The 19,853-nt window shown below is 47.5% G+C and overlaps 1 protein-coding gene across 1 annotated transcript in view; it reads left to right on the plus strand.

Moving 5' to 3' along the window:
• The first annotated feature begins 14,714 nt into the window (after nt 1-14,714).
• DNAJC8 (DnaJ heat shock protein family (Hsp40) member C8) overlaps nt 14,715-19,853 on the plus strand; it is a 66,174-nt gene continuing 61,035 nt past the window's right edge. Inside the window, exon 1 of the mRNA XM_075853301.1 lies at nt 14,715-15,012. Within this exon, the coding sequence (XP_075709416.1) occupies nt 14,944-15,012 (69 nt within the window). The 5' untranslated portion in view covers nt 14,715-14,943. The remainder of the gene's footprint in view (nt 15,013-19,853) is intronic.

Genomic DNA, 19,853 nt, shown 5'->3' on the forward strand with positions numbered 1-19,853 from the left:
GGTATTTTATATCCCATTCACCCCATTCACACGCTCAGGAAAATATCCACGCAGAATAATGAACGCGCTGTGGATTTTAAAAGCCACATCATGTTCATTATTGCTGCAGATTAGCTCCATTGAATTACAATGGGGCTAACCTACATGTGAATACACTGGGTAATCCGCAGGGCCATCTGCAGATTTCTGCAACGGATTTTCTGCGACATGTAGTACAACACATTAAAAAATACTAACAAAAACAATATATGTGGAAATATAATTTGCCCTTTTGGTCATTCTCCTTTCACATGTTAAAAACAGATACAAAAATGCTAAAAAACAAAAGTGCCTGTGTACACATACAAAACGCCTAAAGTGAAACGGGAGTCTCATGAGGCAAAAAATTTTGGCTCAGTTTTCGGATAATGGAGCATCATGTCCTCACCAGAATTTATTGGGCACTCGGCACTTCCATTCTTTACAGCAGCTTGGCAAGTAACGTCAGACTCAGACGATATTTTTCTGCCCATATCCGTGCAATCTCACCAAAAAAAAATCAACAAACTTCACTTCCAAAAACAAACCATTCCAAACCCCTGAAGGAGCTTATATGAGGTAACATAGAGGACAACACACCCCACCCACACTGCTCTATGCCTGCACCTGTACACACTTAGGTAATAGCGATGCAATCGGGAATACACTACTAGTCATCCAAACTACAAGAACAGATATTGGAAATCTAGACTTTTTTTTGTTAAAAACCTGCACATTATAGTATGTACATTCTTTTACTGTGTAAATTAGTGATTATTTCACAAGACTGAGCATCGTTTTCCTGGTCATATTAAGAGCTGTAGCAATAGCGACATCTACAGATTGTAAGAAACTATTACACCACATACTTATAATTTCACTGCTTCGGGGATGAACCAATTTTTGCTTTTTCGTTTTTGTTTTTCACTCCTCCCCTTCCAAGAGCCATAACTTTTCCATCAATAGAGTGGTGTGAGGGCTTATGTTTTGCAGGAAGAATTGTAATTTGTATTGGCATCATATAAAGTACTATATAATTTACTGGTAAACGGAAAAAATATATTTTGCGGGCTGAAAGTGGAAAAAACTGTGATTCGTCCATTGTTTTTTGGGTTTTGTTTTTACGGCTCTTACCGTCCAGTAAAAATGACAACAAAACTTTACTCTGCGGCTCAATACGATTACAGTGATACCAAATTTATATAGTTTTTTTTTTCATATTTTACTACTTTAAAAAAAACATAACTTTTTCTTTAAAAAAAAAGTTTTGTTTCACCACATTCTGAGAGCCATAACTTTACATTTTTTCCATGGATTGAGTGGTGTGAGGGCTTATTTTTTTGCTAGACGAGCTGTAGTTTTTATTGGTACCATATTTTGGTACATACAGTTTTGATCACTTTTTATAAAAAAATTTGCACTGCGATTTTGGCGCTTTACATTTTTACGGCGTTCACCGTGCGAGTTAAATAATGCTATATTGTAATAGTTCAGACTTTTATGGATGCAGCGATACCAATTTTTGTTATTTTTGACATTACTTTAGAGGAAATTTTTTTTCACTTTTAATATATATTTTTTTCACTACTAATAACTTTATTGAACTCTTGTTTAAACACATTTTATTAGTCCCACTAGGGGACTTGAACCAGCAATCGTCAGATCGCTGGTACTATACACAGTAATACCATAGCTCCCAACCGTCCCGGATCCGGCGGGACAGTCCCGGTTTCTCAAAATGTCCCGTTGCAGCTGCAGCTGTATCAAAACAGCTGATCGCTGCTGACAGGCGCCCTGCATGCCAGACGACTGCAGCAGCGATCAGCATCAGAAGAAGGCAAGAGTCTTGCGGCAATGTTCCGACTGGGATCAATGCCGGCCCGGGAGTGGACCAGTCCAGTCACCTGACCTCACCGGGCAGGTGACTGGACTGGTGCACTCCTGGGCCGGCATCGACACCAGTGAGAACACCGCTGCAAGACTCCTGGTCAAAGCAGAGCGGAGAGTGGCAGCAGTAGGCTACCTCTACCGCTCACCGCTCTGGCGGCGTTGTGGTGTAAAGTATAAGGGGGTTGTGTGGCACTATGTACAAGGGGAGAGGTTGTTGTGTGGCACTATGTACAAGTGGGAAGGGTGTTTGTGTGGCACTATGTAAAAGGGGGGAGGGGGTTGTGTGGCACTAGGTTCAAAAGGGGGGCTGTGTTTGGCGGTATCTACAGGGGGGCTGTGTGTGGCGCTATCTACAGGGGGCTGTGTGTGGAGCTATCTACAGGGGACTGTGTGTGGAACTATCTACAGGGGGCTGTGTGTGGAGCTATCTACAGGCGGCTGTGTGTGGAGCTATCTACAGGCGGCTGTGTGTGGCGCTATCTACAGGGGGCTGTGTGTGGCGCTATCTACAGGCGGCTGGGTGTGGAGCTATCTACAGGGGCGCTGTGTTTGGAGCTATCTACAGGGGGCTGTGTGTGGAGCATTCTACAAGGGGGCTCTGGTGGATGATTTTTCCATTGACCGGTAGCAGAGTTACACAACTGGAAAAAAAAATCCCCATCATGTAACTCTGTTATCTGTCAATTGAAAAGCCATCCACCACAGGGTCTCCCTCTTGACTTTCATTGTTCTCAGCCTTTTGGTTTGTCCTGCAGCTGCTGCTGCCGTGATGAGCAAATGTTATACCCAAGTTAGGAAAAGTAACATAAAGCCGATATAACCTGATCCATAATATTGGTGATATCCATAGTTTTTTTTTTTGTAAGTAAGCAAGAAAACATATGGAGAAGGGGGGGAGGAATCCTCCAGCTCACTGTTCATTGACTCTTGTTCAGACAGCGCTCGGATCTCCGTATGGCCAACGGTAGGCAATAAAAGAAAAAAGGACTATGATCCAGCGCTTGTAGATGAATAAAAGGAATCACGGTTCCAATTTTATTGTATAACAAATTTAAAAAATGAATCAAAGTGCAAAAAGGGTGAATCGCATTCGTATTTTGCCTACGCGTTTCAGACACGTGCAGTGTCCTTAGTCATGGCATGTATAAATGTCCAAGTCTGCTCCCGTTGCTTATATCCAGTATGTGTATTCCAATTGAATCTCTAAATCACCTGAAACTACCGGAAGTAAATTTCTGTGTTTCTGGAATTTGGTACGAACATTTCGTTATATATATAATTTAAGCAATTGATCATTTATATCGGTACTCGCTAGGAAAGTGAATAAATGCTCATTAATGAAAGCACTGTAATACTGTATCAAATTATATGTGTATTTATTGATTTAGTTAAGTCAGTCGATTTAGAGGACCGGATGTAAACAGAAGCCGCAGGTTGCGCCAGACGTGGCGAATTCCTCCGGACATGGCAGATGACACAGGACGTGACACGACTCTAGTAGGCACAGGAAGTAGTAGGCACAGGAACAAGAACAGCACGAGATACAGGAACAGGTAACAAGGCACGGGTAACAACTGGAATGGGAAACACTAAGGGACCATTTGCAAGACAGACTTGGGATAACTAACAACGCTCAGGTAAGGATCAGAAGGGCTCGGGCCTTCTTATAGACCAGGAAATCATGGGCCGTTGATGATGATGATTTCCTGATGTGAACGCGCTGGCCCTTTAAGGCCGGGCAGAAGCTTGCGCACGCACCCTACGGGACACAGCAGAATGGAGCGGAAGTGAGCGCTGGTTTCTCCTAGGAAGGAGATAGGGACCAACGCTCACGGATCCATGGCTGCGGGCGTCGGGAGGTGAGTAAACCCGACGGCCCGCGGCCATGGATGCTACACTGAGCTTTGTTCTTGTGCTGTATATATGTAATGAGCTTTGTTCTGGTGCTGTATATATGTACTGAGCTTTGTTCTGGTGCTGTATATATGTACTGAGCTTTGTTCTGGGGCTGTATTTATGTACTGAGCTTTGTTCTGGTGCTGTATATACGTACTAAGCTTTGTTCTGGTGCTGTATATATGTACTGAACTTTGTCATGGTGCTGTATGTATATGCGGAGCTTAGTTCTGGAGTTGTATACATGTTCTGAGCTTTGTTCTGGTGTTGTATATATGTACTGAGCTTGGTTCTGGTGCTTCTCAGATTCTAGTCGTTCTCTTTACTTTTCCATCTGGTCCAGAACTCTATGATGCTTCCTGGCCAAGACCCATTTCTGCGGAAATTGGTAAATTTGCTGCTCAGATGTCTTCGGAGTATAGACTGGGAAGAACTAATGTCAAATAATGGGACAAATGATAAATGGGAGATTTTCAGATCTACTTTGAGTTATTATAGTGCAAAGTTTATTCCTATAGGTAACAAGTATAAACAACTCAAATTAAACCCCACATGGCTTACACCTTCTGTGAAAGGGGCAATACATGACAAAAAAAGGGCATTTAAAAAATAAAAATCTGAGGGTACAGCTGTAGCCTTTGTAAAATATAAAGAGCTTAATAAAATCTGTAAAAATGTAATAAAATTAGCAAAAATACAAAATGAAAGGCAGGTGGCCAAGGATAGTAAAACAAATCCCCAAAAATTCTTCAAGTATATAAATGCTAAAAAGCCAAGGTCTGAACATGTAGGACCCCTAGATAATGGTAATGGGGAGTTGGTCACAGGGGATCAAGAGAAGGCAGAGTTACTAAATGGGTTCTTTAGCTCTGTATATGTAACGTCCGTGGCTGCGGGCTGTCAGCTCCAGCCTCCCGCTGACAGCCGCAGCCACGAGTCGGCAAGCGCTGGCCCCAGCCTCCTCCTCAGGAGACGCCAGCGCTTGCATCCACTCACCTTCGCTGGAGCCCGCAGGGTGCGCGCGCACGCTCCACCCCGCTCTTAAAGGGGCAGCGTGCGCACCGGACATCTTGAACGACCTTTGACCCGTGAGTACCCTGGGCTATAAGAGGGGTCCAGCCCCCTAGTTCGATGCCTGAGCGTTGTTAGTTTTCCCAGTCTGTCTTGCAAATGGTCCCTTAGTGTTTCACGTTCCTGTTGTTACCCGTACCTTGTTCCCCGTTCCTGTTTCCTGTGCCACGTCCAGAGGAATCTGCCGCGTCCTGTGTCATCTGCCATGTCCAGAGGAATCTGCCATGTCCTGTGTCATCTGCCACGTCCAGAGGAATCTGCCACGTCCAGAGGAATCTGCCATGTCTGGAGGAATCCGCCACGTCCTGTGTCATCTGCCACGTCTGGAGGAGTCTGCCACGTCTGGAGGAATCCGCCACGTCTGGAGGAATCCGCCACGTCTGGCGCAACTTGCGGCTCCTGTGTCATCCGCCACGTTTGGCGCCATCTGCTGCACCCATCTCATCTGTGCCAGAGCTGCGGCCACCATCTGGACTATTCAGGTACCCTTGTGCGGGACATTGTATTTCTGGGGTGTCCTGTTTGGCCAGCTGCCTCCCCACTGCGGCGGTACGGCCTAGTGGGTCCACTAACCCGCTTCGTGACAGTACGCTCAGGCCATGGACCCTGCTGGTCAACCTGCGACGTTGTCTACACAAGCCATGCTGGCTGAGATGGAGGATCTCCAGTCACGACAAGACCAGCTCCTCCTGTCGGTGAACGCCATAGCCCATCGGCTGCTCCATCCACAGTCATCACCGCACCCGTTCCTGCGGTTCCGCCTGCTACACTTCCTGTCTGTACCGGTACCAACCCCCTATGTTTCTTGCCGCTACCTCCACGCTATGACGGAGATCCGAGGTCCTGTAGGGGATTTTTGAATCAGTGCCTGATTCATTTCAGACTACATGCCAGGTCCTTCTGTTCGGATGACGTCAGGATCGCCTTTATCATCTCTCTCCTTACCGGCAAAGCCCTGGCATGGGCCAATCCTCTGTGGGAACATCAGGGACCAGAGACCCGGGACTTGCAGTGCTTCTTACAGACCTTCCGCTCGATCTTTGAGGAACCTGGGAGAGTTTCTTCGGCTGCTGCATCCTTGCTGATCCTACACCATGGAGACCTCTCCGTGGGCGAGTATGCCATTCAGTTCCGTATCCTGGCTGCTGAATTGACCTGGAACAACGAGGCTTTGGTGGCTACATTTTGGCAGGGACTGTCTTCAGGGATCAAGGACGAGCTGGCTGCTCGCGATCTGCCATCTACCCTGGACGATCTTATCCTACTCGCCTCCCGTGTCGACATGAGGATCCGGGAACGTTCCCAAGAGGTTCTCCGGGGGAGAGAAATTCCCAGGCTGGATTCTGCTGTCCCGCAATCCTCCACAGTCGTCCCACCAGAGGACCCGATGCAGAGTAATTATGTTAAATTGTCTACCCAGGAGAGACAACGCAGACGCACTTCTGGACTTTGTTTGTATTGCGGCCATGGAGGCCATGTTGTGCGTCTGTGCCCCCAGAGGCCGGAGAGACCCCATTGCCTGGGATTGGTTGGAGAGACAACACTAGGTGGAACAGAATCTAACAGAGGATTCGCTTCCAAACTGACTATTCCTGTGACCCTGGTATCCGGCGACAGGACGCATCAAGTCTCTGCCTATCTTGACTCTGGCTCTGCTGCAAATTTCATCCAGAAAGAGCTTGTGGATCATCTTCAGCTGCCCACAGTTCCCCTGGAGACATCTTTGGCTGTTGCCTCAGTTAATGGACTGCCTCTGCCTGATCCCATTACCTCTAGAGTACTTCATTCTGAATTTATTTCGTTCCTTGTTTTGCCCAAAGCCATCAATCCTGTTCTGCTGGGCCTGCCTTGGCTTCGACTACATGCCCCAGTCCTGGACTGGAATTCTGGAGAGGTTCTCCAATGGGATTCCAAGTACCATGGTCGTTGTCTGCTGCAGATCCATCCTGTCAAGCCTTCTCTGCCTCAGTCGCTGTCGGGACTGCCTCCCCATTTTGCTCAGTATGCAGATGTTTTCAGCAAAAAGGAGGCTGAGACGCTGCCTCCACATCGCACCTATGACTGCCCCATTGAACTGGTTCCTAATGCCTCTCTTCCCCGTGGACGGGTATATCCTCTCTCCCTGCCTGAGTCTCTATCCATGTCGGCCTATATAAAGGAGAATCTGGAGAGGGGTTTTATACGAAAATCTTCCTCCCCGGCCGGGGCTGGATTCTTCTTCGTTAAAAAGAAGGATGGATCCCTTCGTCCCTGCATTGACTACAGGGGCCTCAACCTGATCACAGTCAAGAACAAATACCCGTTGCCACTCATCTCTGAGCTATTTGATCGCATACGAGGGGCCAAAATTTTTTCTAAGCTAGACCTGCGTGGGGCTTACAATCTAGTGCGGATTCGCCGTGGTGACGAATGGAAGACGGCATTTAACACCCGGGACGGGCACTACGAATACCTGGTGATGCCCTTCGGACTGTGTAACGCTCCCGCAGTTTTTCAGGAGTTCGTTAACGACATCTTCCGAGATCTACTCTATGTCTGTGTTGTTGTTTATCTCGATGATATTTTAATTTTCTCCCCAGATCAGACGACTCATCGGAGGCATGTTCGTTAGGTTCTACTACGATTGAGGGAGAATCATTTATACGCCAAGCTGGAGAAGTGCGTCTTTGAGAAGAGTTCTCTGCCCTTCCTGGGCTACATCATCTCGGATCAAGGCGTCAAGATGGATCCTGAGAAAGTGAAGGCTGTCTTGGAGTGGCCACGTCCCCAAGGCTTAAGGGCCATACAGCAGTTCCTGGGATTCGCCAATTTCTACCGGCAGTTTATTCCTAACTTCTCTTCTCTGACGTCTCCCATCTCGACCCTTACCAAGAAGGGTGTGAACGCCAAAGTGTGGACTCCAGAGGCAGAGTCTGCATTTAATAGCCTGAAGAGTGCCTTCACTTCAGCCTCGATCCTCCATCATCCTGACGTATCTCGGCAGTTCTCACTGGAAGTGGACGCTTCCTCTGTCGGTGCAGGTGCACTCCTGTTCCAGAGGAGCTCCAAAGGAAAGGCAGTAGTATGTGGCTACTACTCTAGACTGTTTTCCTCTGCTGAGCGCAATTACTCCATTGGAGATCGGGAGCTGCTGGCCATCAAATTGGCTCTGGAGGAGTGGAGACATCTTCTGGAGGGCGCTGCTCACCCCATACACAAGAACCTCACTTACCTTCAGTCCGCTCAAAGACTTAATCCTCGTCAAGCCAGGTGGTCGCTGTTCTTCACCCGTTTTCTGTTTGCGCTCCACTACCGTCCCGCGGACAAGAATGTGAGGGCCGATGCCCTGTCCAGATCGTTTGAGACGGAAGACACGGTGGAGTCCCTCCAGACCATCATAGACCCGTCCTGCATCGTCTCTGCTAATCCTCTGCAGGTTAGAGACATCCCTCCTGGGAGGACTTTTGTTCGGTTGGCGGACAGGAGTAGAATTCTCCGCTGGGGACATAGTTCTAAACTTGCTGGGCACGCCGGTGTCCGTAAAACCCGAGACCTAATTGCTCGTCACTTTTGGTGGTCCACGCTACCTAAGGATGTTCTGGACTTTGTCTCTGCTTGCACGGTGTGTGCCTCTAACAAAGTGACTCACTCCAAGCCTGCTGGCCTGCTTCAACCTCTGCCTGTACCCAATGCCCCCTGGCAGCACATTGCGATGGAGTACAGACCTCCCTCCCTCAGCAGGATGCAAATAAATAAATAAATATTTTAGCCACGCTTTTTCGCATCTTAAATCTACGCCGTTTACCTTGTGATATAAATAACACAATAACTTTATTCAGCGGGTTGTTACAATTGCAACGATACCAAATTTGTATAGTTTTTGTATGTTTTACTACTTTTACACAGTAAAAACGCTTTTTTTTCAAAATTATTTGTTTTTGTGTCTCCATATTTGAAGAGCCGTAACGTTTTTATTTTTTCGCCGATGCAGTTGTATGAGGGCTTTTTTTTTGCGGGACGACTTGTAGTTTTTATCGGTACCATTTTGGAGTAGATGCGACTTTTTGATCACTTTTTATAAAATTTTTTTTAAGTCAGGATTCACAGATAACAGCAATTTTTCCATAGTTTTTTATTAATTTTTTTACGGCGTTCACCGTGCGGGTTAAATAATGTAATAGATTTATAGTCGGGGTCGTTACGGATGCGGCGATACCAAATATGCGTAACTTTTTAAATTTATTTTGGTTTTTTAATAGTAAAGGATTTTGTAAGGGGAAAAGGTGGGTTTTTCATTTTTTTCAAATTTTTTTTAAATTAACTTTATTAAACTTTTTTTTTACTTTTTTACTAGTCCTACTAGGGGACTATAATATGCGATTATCCGATCGCTATTATAATACACTGCAATACTTCTGTATTGCAGTGTATTACTGCCTGTCCGTTTAAGGGTATGTTCACACGACAGCGTCTGTAACGGCTGAAATTACGGGGATGTTTTCAGGAGGAAACATCCCCGTAATATCAGCCGTAACGGCATGTGCAGGCGCTTGAACGCCGCGTCCATTACGGACGTAATTGGCGCTGCTTTTCATTGGAGTCAATGAATAACGGCTCCAATTACGCCCAAAGAAGTGACAGGTCACTTCTTTGACGCGGGCGTCTATTTACGCGCCGTCATTTGACAGCGGCGCGTAAATATACGCCTCGTGTGAACAGACAAACGTCAGCCCATTGCTTTCAATGGGCAGATGTTTGTCAACGCTATAAAGGCGCATTTTTCGGACGTAATTCGGGGCAAAAACGCCAGAATTACGTCCGTAATTAGTGTGTGTGAACATACCCTAAAACGGACAGGCATCTGCTAGGTCATGCCAGAGGCATGATCTAGCAGGCATTCATGACAGGCAGACCTGGGGGCCTTTATTAGGCCCCCGGCTGCCATAGAAGACACAGACACTCGGCGATCGTATCGCCGGGTGTCGGTGGGAGAGAGAGGGAGCTCCGTTCCTCTCCAAAACCACTCAGATGCGGTGCTCGCTATTGCGCACCGCATCTGAGGGGTTAAACATGTGAGATCGATACTTATATCGATCTCACACGGCAGAGCAGGGACGCTCCCAGCTGCCTCTGGCAGCTGACAGCAGGGAGATTTGACGGCTCCCTGCTCTGTTTACTCATCCTGATGCAGTGCCGTAAAAAGGCATATGCATCAGAATAAAGCCCGTTAGTGGCCGCCGTTAAAAGGCATATTGGCGGTCACTAACGGGTTAAACCCCTGAAGACGCTAAGGCCCTGTTCACACTGAGTTTTTTTTGAAGGCAGAAAATCTGCCTCAAAATTCCAGATAGAATGTCTGGTGTAGTGGTGAGCTATGGGAGTCTAAGGCCTTATTCACACGACAGGGTCCGAGTGTCAGCCGATAAAATCTGCCATTTTTTCCGGCCGGTTTGCATCCGTTCCAATTCCGTTCCGGGCATATCTGGACAGTGACATCAGGGGCAACTCCTGAAGTGGAATCCCCATGTGGCCGGTGATTCCACTTCAGGAAAAGCCCCTGTCGTCTGTGTCCATTTATGAACACTGAACGTTACTGGCTTCTCCTGGTGTGGAATCCCCGGTCACAGAGTGTTCGGGGATTCCGCTTCAGGATTTGTCCCTGATGTCACTGTCCACATATGGACAGAGACATCAAGCGCTCTGTCCAGGAGCAGAATCACCGAACACACGGGGATTCCGCTCCTTTAGGGAGCTAAAGTGGGGCTAGCACATAGCAGCAGGGAGATACCTCCCTGCTCTGCTATAGTGGCGTCGCTACAGCAGTAGCAGTCGCAGCAGCTGCTAGCGGCACCATCAGCCATGGGAGGTGTCACCGGGCCAGGGCGCTTTTAAAACAAGCAGGAGAAGGGAGTCATCGCAGCGCCCCCTTCCAGCTGCTGTACACCCCGGCCCTGCCACACAGTACCCCTGTATAAGGGCACCCCTACATTGTAAAAACTTACCTGCAGCATACAGTGCTTCATCCGAATGGCATAAACTCCTCCTCCTCACATGCACTCTGTGCTGTGGAGACAGTGAGCGACGGTAGACACGGCCGTCACCCGGGACACATTCCAGTGATGGCCGTGTATTACCCGGCCCCATAGACTTCTATGGGAGCCAGGCGGCCGGGTAAACGGCCGACAATAGGGCATGTCCCATTTTTTTGACGGCCGGGTTTCCCGGCCCATCAAAAAAATCGGTTATGTGAATAGCCCCATTAGGGTTATATTGTTCCTACTGCGGTCGGGTGACAGCCGTTTTATGAACGGCCGTCACCTGGCCGGGAAACCCTGTCGTGTGCATAAGGGCTTATACTGTGTGGGGGCATTATAGTGTGTGTGGGGCACTATGAAGTCATTATACTGTGTGGGGGCATTATAGTGTGTGTGGGGCACTATGAAGTCATTATACTGCGTGGAGGGCACCGTGGGAGCATTATACTGCGTGGAGGGCACCGTGGGAGCATTATACTGCGTGGAGGGCACCGTGGGAGCATTATACTGCGTGGAGGGCACCGTGGGAGCATTATACTGCGTGGAGGGCACCGTGGGAGCATTATACTGCGTGGAGGGCACCGTGGGAGCATTATACTGCGTGGAGGGCACCGTGGGAGCATTATACTGCGTGGAGGGCACCGTGGGAGCATTATACTGCGTGGAGGGCACCGTGGGAGCATTATACTGCGTGGAGGGCACCGTGGGAGCATTATACTGCGTGGAGGGCACCGTGGGAGCATTATACTGCGTGGAGGGCACCGTGGGAGCATTATACTGCGTGGAGGGCACCGTGGGAGCATTATACTGCGTGGAGGGCACCGTGGGAGCATTATACTGCGTGGAGGGCACCGTGGGAGCATTATACTGCGTGGAGGGCACCGTGGGAGCACTGTACTGCGTGGAGGGCACCGTGGGAGCATTGTACTGCGTGGAGGGCACCGTGGGAGCATTGTACTGCGTGGAGGGCACCGTGGGAGCATTGTACTGCGTGGAGGGCACCGTGGGAGCATTGTACTGCGTGGAGGGCACCGTGGGAGCATTGTACTGCGTGGAGGGCACCGTGGGAGCATTGTACTGCGTGGGGGGCACCGTGGGAGCATTGTACTGCGTGGAGGGCACTGTGGGAGCATTGTAGTGCGTGGAGGGCACCGTGGGAGCATTGTACTGCGTGGAGGGCACTGTGGGAGCATTATACTGCGTGGAGGGCACTGTGGGAGCATTATACTGCGTGGAGGGCACTGTGGGAGCATTGTACTGCGTGGAGGGCACTGTGGGAGCATTGTACTGCGTGGAGGGCACTGTGGTAGCATTGTACTGCGTGGAGGGCACCGTGGGAGCATTGTACTGCGTGGAGGGCACCGTGGGAGCATTGTACTGCGTGGGGGGCACCGTGGGAGCATTGTACTGCGTGGAGGGCACTGTGGGAGCATTGTAGTGCGTGGAGGGCACTGTGGGAGCATTGTACTGCGTGGAGGGCACTGTGGGAGCATTATACTGCGTGGAGGGCACTGTGGGAGCATTATACTGCGTGGAGGGCACTGTGGGAGCATTGTACTGCGTGGAGGGCACTGTGGGAGCATTGTACTGCGTGGAGGGCACTGTGGGAGCATTGTACTGCGTGGAGGGCACTGTGGGAGAATTGTACTGCGTGGAGGGCACTGTGGGAGCATTGTACTGCGTGGAGGGCACTGTGGGAGCATTGTACTGCGTGGAGGGCACTGTGGGAGCATTGTACTGCGTGGAGGGCACCGTGGGAGCATTTTACTGCGTGGGGGGCACCGTGGGAGCATTGTACTGCGTGGAGGGCACTGTGGGAGCATTGTAGTGCGTGGAGGGCACTGTGGGAGCATTGTACTGCGTGGAGGGCACTGTGGGAGCATTATACTGCGTGGAGGGCACTGTGGGAGCATTATACTGCGTGGAGGGCACTGTGGGAGCATTGTACTGCGTGGAGGGCACTGTGGGAGCATTGTACTGCGTGGAGGGCACTGTGGGAGCATTGTACTGCGTGGAGGGCACTGTGGGAGCATTGTACTGCGTGGAGGGCACTGTGGGAGCATTATACTGCGTGGAGGGCACTGTGGAGCATTATACTGCGTGGAGGGCACTGTGGGAGCATTATACTGCGTGGAGGGCACTGTGGGAGCATTATACTGCGTGGAGGGCACTGTGGAGCATTATACTGCGTGGAGGGCACTGTGGGAGCATTGTACTGCGTGGAGGGCACTGTGGGAGCATTGTACTGCGTGGAGGGCACTGTGGGAGCATTGTACTGCGTGGAGGGCACTGTGGTAGCATTGTACTGCGTGGAGGGCACCGTGGGAGCATTGTACTGCGTGGAGGGCACCGTGGGAGCATTGTACTGCGTGGGGGGCACCGTGGGAGCATTGTACTGCGTGGAGGGCACTGTGGGAGCATTGTAGTGCGTGGAGGGCACTGTGGGAGCATTGTACTGCGTGGAGGGCACTGTGGGAGCATTATACTGCGTGGAGGGCACTGTGGGAGCATTATACTGCGTGGAGGGCACTGTGGGAGCATTGTACTGCGTGGAGGGCACTGTGGGAGCATTGTACTGCGTGGAGGGCACTGTGGGAGCATTGTACTGCGTGGAGGGCACTGTGGGAGAATTGTACTGCGTGGAGGGCACTGTGGGAGCATTGTACTGCGTGGAGGGCACTGTGGGAGCATTGTACTGCGTGGAGGGCACTGTGGGAGCATTGTACTGCGTGGAGGGCACCGTGGGAGCATTTTACTGCGTGGGGGGCACCGTGGGAGCATTGTACTGCGTGGAGGGCACTGTGGGAGCATTGTAGTGCGTGGAGGGCACTGTGGGAGCATTGTACTGCGTGGAGGGCACTGTGGGAGCATTATACTGCGTGGAGGGCACTGTGGGAGCATTGTACTGCGTGGAGGGCACTGTGGGAGCATTGTACTGCGTGGAGGGCACTGTGGGAGCATTGTACTGCGTGGAGGGCACTGTGGGAGCATTGTACTGCGTGGAGGGCACTGTGGGAGAATTGTACTGCGTGGAGGGCACTGTGGGAGCATTGTACTGCGTGGAGGGCACTGTGGGAGCATTGTACTGCGTGGAGGGCACTGTGGGAGCATTGTACTGCGTGGAGGGCACTGTGGGAGCATTATACTGCGTGGAGGGCACTGTGGAGCATTATACTGCGTGGAGGGCACTGTGGGAGCATTATACTGCGTGGAGGGCACTGTGGGAGCATTATACTGCGTGGAGGGCACTGTGGAGCATTATACTGCGTGGAGGGCACTGTGGGAGCATTGTACTGCGTGGAGGGCACTGTGGGAGCATTGTACTGCGTGGAGGGCACTGTGGGAGCATTGTACTGCGTGGAGGGCACTGTGGGAGCATTATACTGCGTGGAGGGCACTGTGGGAGCATTATACTGCGTGGAGGGCACTGTGGGAGCATTATACTGCGTGGAGGGCGTATTTGGCGTTGCCGTGTGAACATACCCTTATAATGCATGAAAGTTGGGAGATCTGCATCAGTATGAAATGCCTGGAGAACCTTAGGCAATATGGCTGCCCACATAATCATAAACAGAAAATAAAATAACAAAAATCTTCAATCAGAAATTAAAAACAGATTAGAAAAAAGGCATATGTATCAGTACTTAAATTTAATTGGTAAAAAAATAAAAATATAGGTGATACAAATGCAAAGTGAATCAAAACCAATTCTTTAGGCGCTATATTCCGTTTTGCAGCCATGTTGCAGAATTTTTACTAGAGCTATTATGTTATAGCGCTATCTAGAGGCGGTGGTGAAAGCTGATCTTGGTCATCCCGCCGTCCGCTGAAGAAGTGTATGGAGTTAGCCACCTCTCGTAAATACAACGCTCCGTACTGCCATTATCACCCACGCTGTACGGGATTATGACTTCTAGTAAACACAGTGACACGTTCCTCCATTGACCCGGAAGTGAATGGATTCCCCTCTGTTTGGCTTATCAGAACGGACAGGAATCAATTCCAAGGCGCCGTGATCACGGTGGTAGCGCGAGAGTTTGTGCTTGGCGCTAAAATGGCGGCTCCCGGGGCTGATGGACCGTCTGGAGCGGTGGATGACGCGTTCTCTACGTATTATAGCGAGGTGACGTAATTGTCGTGTTAGTACCGAGAATGTGGTGTGAACAGGCGGTTGAGATCGGTGATTGTGTCAGCCGACTGGACGGTGCTTGTATTTGGCGAGGGGTCTTCATTCAGTGGTAACCATGGTTTCTACATTGACACATGTTGTTGATATCATGCTTGTTATTTACACATGAATAGCTTATAAGGAGCATATTCCCTGAAATAATACAATTAGTCCTGACATGTTATAGAGTGCGGTTTAATGTTTTACTCATCTGGCCTTCATGAACAGTAGCTGTCCGCCAAAGATGAACATTCACGCAAGAAAAAAATAAATGGTGCACGTCAGCCGTAGAGTGGCCGAGAATGGGAAAACTGTATAGCAATGTGGTACCAAGTTTATGATGTCACGTGGCGTTTTGCACGGTTGTCTGTGTAATAAAATGAAAGCCTCCTCAGACCATATTGGCATATCTTCCTCTTTGTACAGAATCGTAATAATTAGATCAGAAGTTGTGGTTCACGAAGTGTATGGATTATTGCGGTGTAGCACCAAATTCCTAAAAAAGAAGTAGATCTGACTTAATGGTCACGGCTCGCTCCTCTGGTCCCTCCCCAGAGCCTGTGACATCAGGACTTTGATGTAACTGACATGGGCAGCGCCATAACTTACTCCGTCTGATGGTTTCCTTACGCCAAAATGTAAAACTTTGCTATGTTTTTAGCCATATAGACGTAAATAAGTTGTAAAAGAAAAAAAACTACAAAAAACAAAAGTTTACAACAAAGTAGAGAAAAAAAACGTGTCTTGAAGGGACTTCCTACTGCACCTCAACTGCATGTATGGCCAAAAAGACCCAGGTAACATCGCGGACTCTTCCATTTACTTCTAAACACTTCCCTCTGCAGCCATTTTTCACATTTTTAATTTTTGCTTTTTTCTTCTCCACCTTCAAAAAGTCCTAACTTTTTTTTTTTTATTATTGTTTGATCTAGCCATATGAGGGCTTGTTTTTTGCTGGACGAGTTGTAGTTTTTCACGGCACCATTAGATTTAAAGGGAATGTGTCGCTAGAATTATTTTTTTTTTTTTAGTTAAACTGTTAGTGTATAAATGATTAGACATTGTTCTCATTTTTTCACAAGTCGGGAAATATTATAAATTAGATTCTAATTTATAATATTTCCCTGTGCTGGTCACTAGAGGGAGCAATTCCCAAAATTGGTAAAGCAACCACATTGCTTTATGCTGCTAAATTTGAGTAGACACACTCGCTCTAGCGTCCTCAAACAATCCCCCATCCTTTATCCTGGCTAGTGCCAGGAGAAAGGAGGGGATTGAATGTTCAAACCTCCTACACCGTGTGCCGCCATTTTTTGAGCGAATACACAGTGTAGTAGGCTTACATACAGTGGTAATCACACACGAACATACACAAACCTAACTTACCTGCTCCTGCCGCTCCCTCCGGTCCGTCCGCTCGCTTCCGAACACATGTCCGGAAGCCGCGACCGGAATTCGTCATCTTACTGTCCGGCCGCGGCTTCCGGTCCACAAGAAAATGGCGCCGGATGTCGCTCAGTCGAAGACCTTCCATTTGGACTGTGTGGGAGCGGCGCCGTTCCCACACAGACGGCGTACAGCATAGTGAATGCGAACGGCTCCCGTTCGCATTCTTTATGGGGCTGTATGTGACGTATTCCATGTCTGTATGTGTCGTTAGTCGACATACAGAGATGATAAAAAAAATGGCAGCCCCCATAGGGAAGAAAAAGTTAGAAAAAAAAAATGTAAAACACAAATAAATAAATTTGTTTTTTTAATAAAACACTAGAAGCAAATTGATATAATTTTTTTTTTTTTTCGCGACACCCTTCCTTTAAAGGGAATGTGTTGCCAGCAGTCAGGAAATATTATAAATTGGATTCAATTTATAATATTTCCCAGCACTGGTCACTAGATGGAGCAATTCCCAAAATTGCAGCATTGCATGTGGTAAAGCAACCACATTGCTTTATGCTGCAAAATTGGGAAAAAAATCCCTCGCTCTAGTGAGCTCTCAGAATCCCCCCTCCTTTATCCTGGCTAGTGCCGGGAGAAACGAGGGGTTTGAACGGTCTAACCTCCTACACTGTGTGTCGCCATTTTTTGAGCTAACACACAGTGTAGTAGGTTTACATACACTAGTAAAACACACTGAAACACGAACATACATAGAAATCACTTACCTGCTCCAGTCGCCGCCGCTCCCTCCGGTCCGTCCGCTCCGTCTGCTGCCGCTGCTCCAAGTGCACAAGTCCGGAAGCCGCGACCGGAAGTAGTAATCTTACTGCCCGGCCGCGACTTCCGGTCCACAGGAAAATGGCGCCGGACGGCGCGCATTTCAAATCGGACTGTGTGGGAGAGGCGCATGCGCCGTTCCCACACACACGGTGTACACCATAGTGGATGGAACGGGCCCCATTCGCATTCCCTATGGGACTGGAGCTGCCGTATTCCATGTCTGTATGTGTCGTTAATCGACACATACAGAAATGGAAAAAAAAAATGGCAGCCCCCATAGGGAAGAAAAAGTGTAAAAATAAAAAATAGTAACACACAAACACAGAAATAAATATAAACGTTTTTAATAAAACCCTAACATAAAACTGATATATATATATAAAAAAAAAAATTTTGGTGACACTGTTCCTTTAACATATAACGTACTAAGAAACTAGAAAGACTTTCTTTGTGGGGTGGAATGGGAAAAAAACTGGTTCCTACATCGTTTTTGTTTTTATGGCGTTCATCGCGTGGTAAAAATGTCATGTTCACTTTATTTTGCTGGTCAATATGATTACCGTGATACCAAATTTATATATATATATATATATATATATATATATATATATATATATATATATATAATTTTTTTTTTTTTTTTTTTTTTAATGTTTTACTACTTTCACAAGGAAAAAAAGGAATCGTTAAAACTAAAATTTGTTTAGTGTCTGCCTATATTGAGCCATTTTATTTCCGTCGATTGAGCGATGTGATGGCTTATTTTTTGCGGGGCAAACTTTTTCTATTGGTACCGTTTGGGGTACATGAGACATTTTGATCACTTTTTGTTCCATTTTTTTGTGACAGATGAGGTGACCAAAAAAAACAGATTTTGGGATTTTTATTTTTTTATTTATGTTCACCATGCAGGTTAAACAATGTAATAGGTCTGACTTTTACAGATGCAGCAATACCAGTTATGTTACTTTTATTTAATTTTTTTACGTTGCTTTTGGGGGGGGGGGGAAATGGGAAAAGGTTTTGTTTTTTTCTTTTGAACACTTAAAGTTTTTTAATATATATATAAAAAAAAATAACTCCTTAACTTTTTTTAAATTAGTTTGCCTACGGGACTTGAACCAGAGATTGTTGAATCCTTCGCACGATATAGTGCTATACTAATAGCAGTATAATACACTGATAGTATACGAATAACCTCTGGCAGGGCTTAATAGGAGTATAAGGATGGCAGACCTGGTGGGCTTCATTAGGTCTCTATAGGCTGCCATGATGACCATTTGGCATCCCGCGTTTGCTTCACGTGGAAGGGCTTAGATCCTGTGGTCGCTATTGACTTCTGCATTTCAGGGCTTAAACTAGTGGAATCGCACTCGTTACACTTAGGGTACGTTCACACGGCCTATTTACGGACGTAATTCTGGCGTTTTAACCCCCGAATTACGTCCGAAATTACGGCTTGAAAGCGTTGACAAACATCTGCCCATTGAAAGCAATGGGCTGACGTTTGTCTGTTCACACGAGGCGTATATTTACGCGTCGCTGTCAAAAGACGGCGCGTAAATAGACACCCGCGCCAAAGAAGCGTCATGTCACTTCTTCAGACATAAATGGAGCCGTTTTCCATGGAAAACCAGCTCCAGTTACGTCCGTAATTGACGCGGCGTTCAAGCGCCTGCACATGGCGTTACGGCTGAAATGACGGGGCTGTTTTCTCCTGGAAACAGCCCCGTAATTTCAGCCGTTACGGACGCTGCCGTGTGAACATACCCTTACACTTGTCCTGTAAACGCTCCCCATAAAGGATAAAAGATAAAAAAAGGATGTATATTGTGGTAGGCAAAGACAGCCAAAGTCGGAAGAGAGTATTTGTTTTAGACCCTATAGCGAAGAATCCTACCTTACTTATAATTGTTCTGTAGTATATATTCGTGGTATTGTGTATCGTCTACCACCTAGACAATATTGGTTTATCAAGTATTCTCCGTAAATTATGACAAATAAACAAGATTGATCCGGAGTGTATTAAAAAATAACTTTTACTTAAATTTCTTTAAAACATAAGCGTTTGCGATATGAGCGCATATATTCAAATCATATGTCACAGTCGTGTACAATTATTCTGTTTTTATCAGTATGCATAATCAGCAATATTGGAGACAGCAAAAATAGTCCACCTTTTTGGTTTCCTAATACTTGTGGTTCAAATAATTCCTTAGTTTCAGAGGTTCTCTCATAAGCACTAAGATGCTCTGTTAATCATGTAGGATATACAAGAGATATATGAGAATTTTTTCGGGCAGTTGCCCTCCTACCCCTTTGTTTATGGGATGGTGGTATTCCTTTCAGGCGTGTTCTGTAAAATCCTGGATTTAGTTGGACCTCTGAAGTAAGGTAATTCTTCTCCCAATTTCTCTCCCAACGCGTTTCCTCTGACCCATTGATTCATCAGGGGAGATAGGTCATGAATGCTGCTTCGTCCTATTCCTTGGGAAGCTGCATGAAAATTAGATATAGCTGTCTTGAAAAAAATGTAGTTTGCTGTCAGCAAAACATGCTTGCAGTGGCAAGGGAAT

This window comes from Rhinoderma darwinii, chromosome 2, assembly GCF_050947455.1.
Source record: "Rhinoderma darwinii isolate aRhiDar2 chromosome 2, aRhiDar2.hap1, whole genome shotgun sequence".
NCBI lineage: Eukaryota > Metazoa > Chordata > Amphibia > Anura > Rhinodermatidae > Rhinoderma > Rhinoderma darwinii.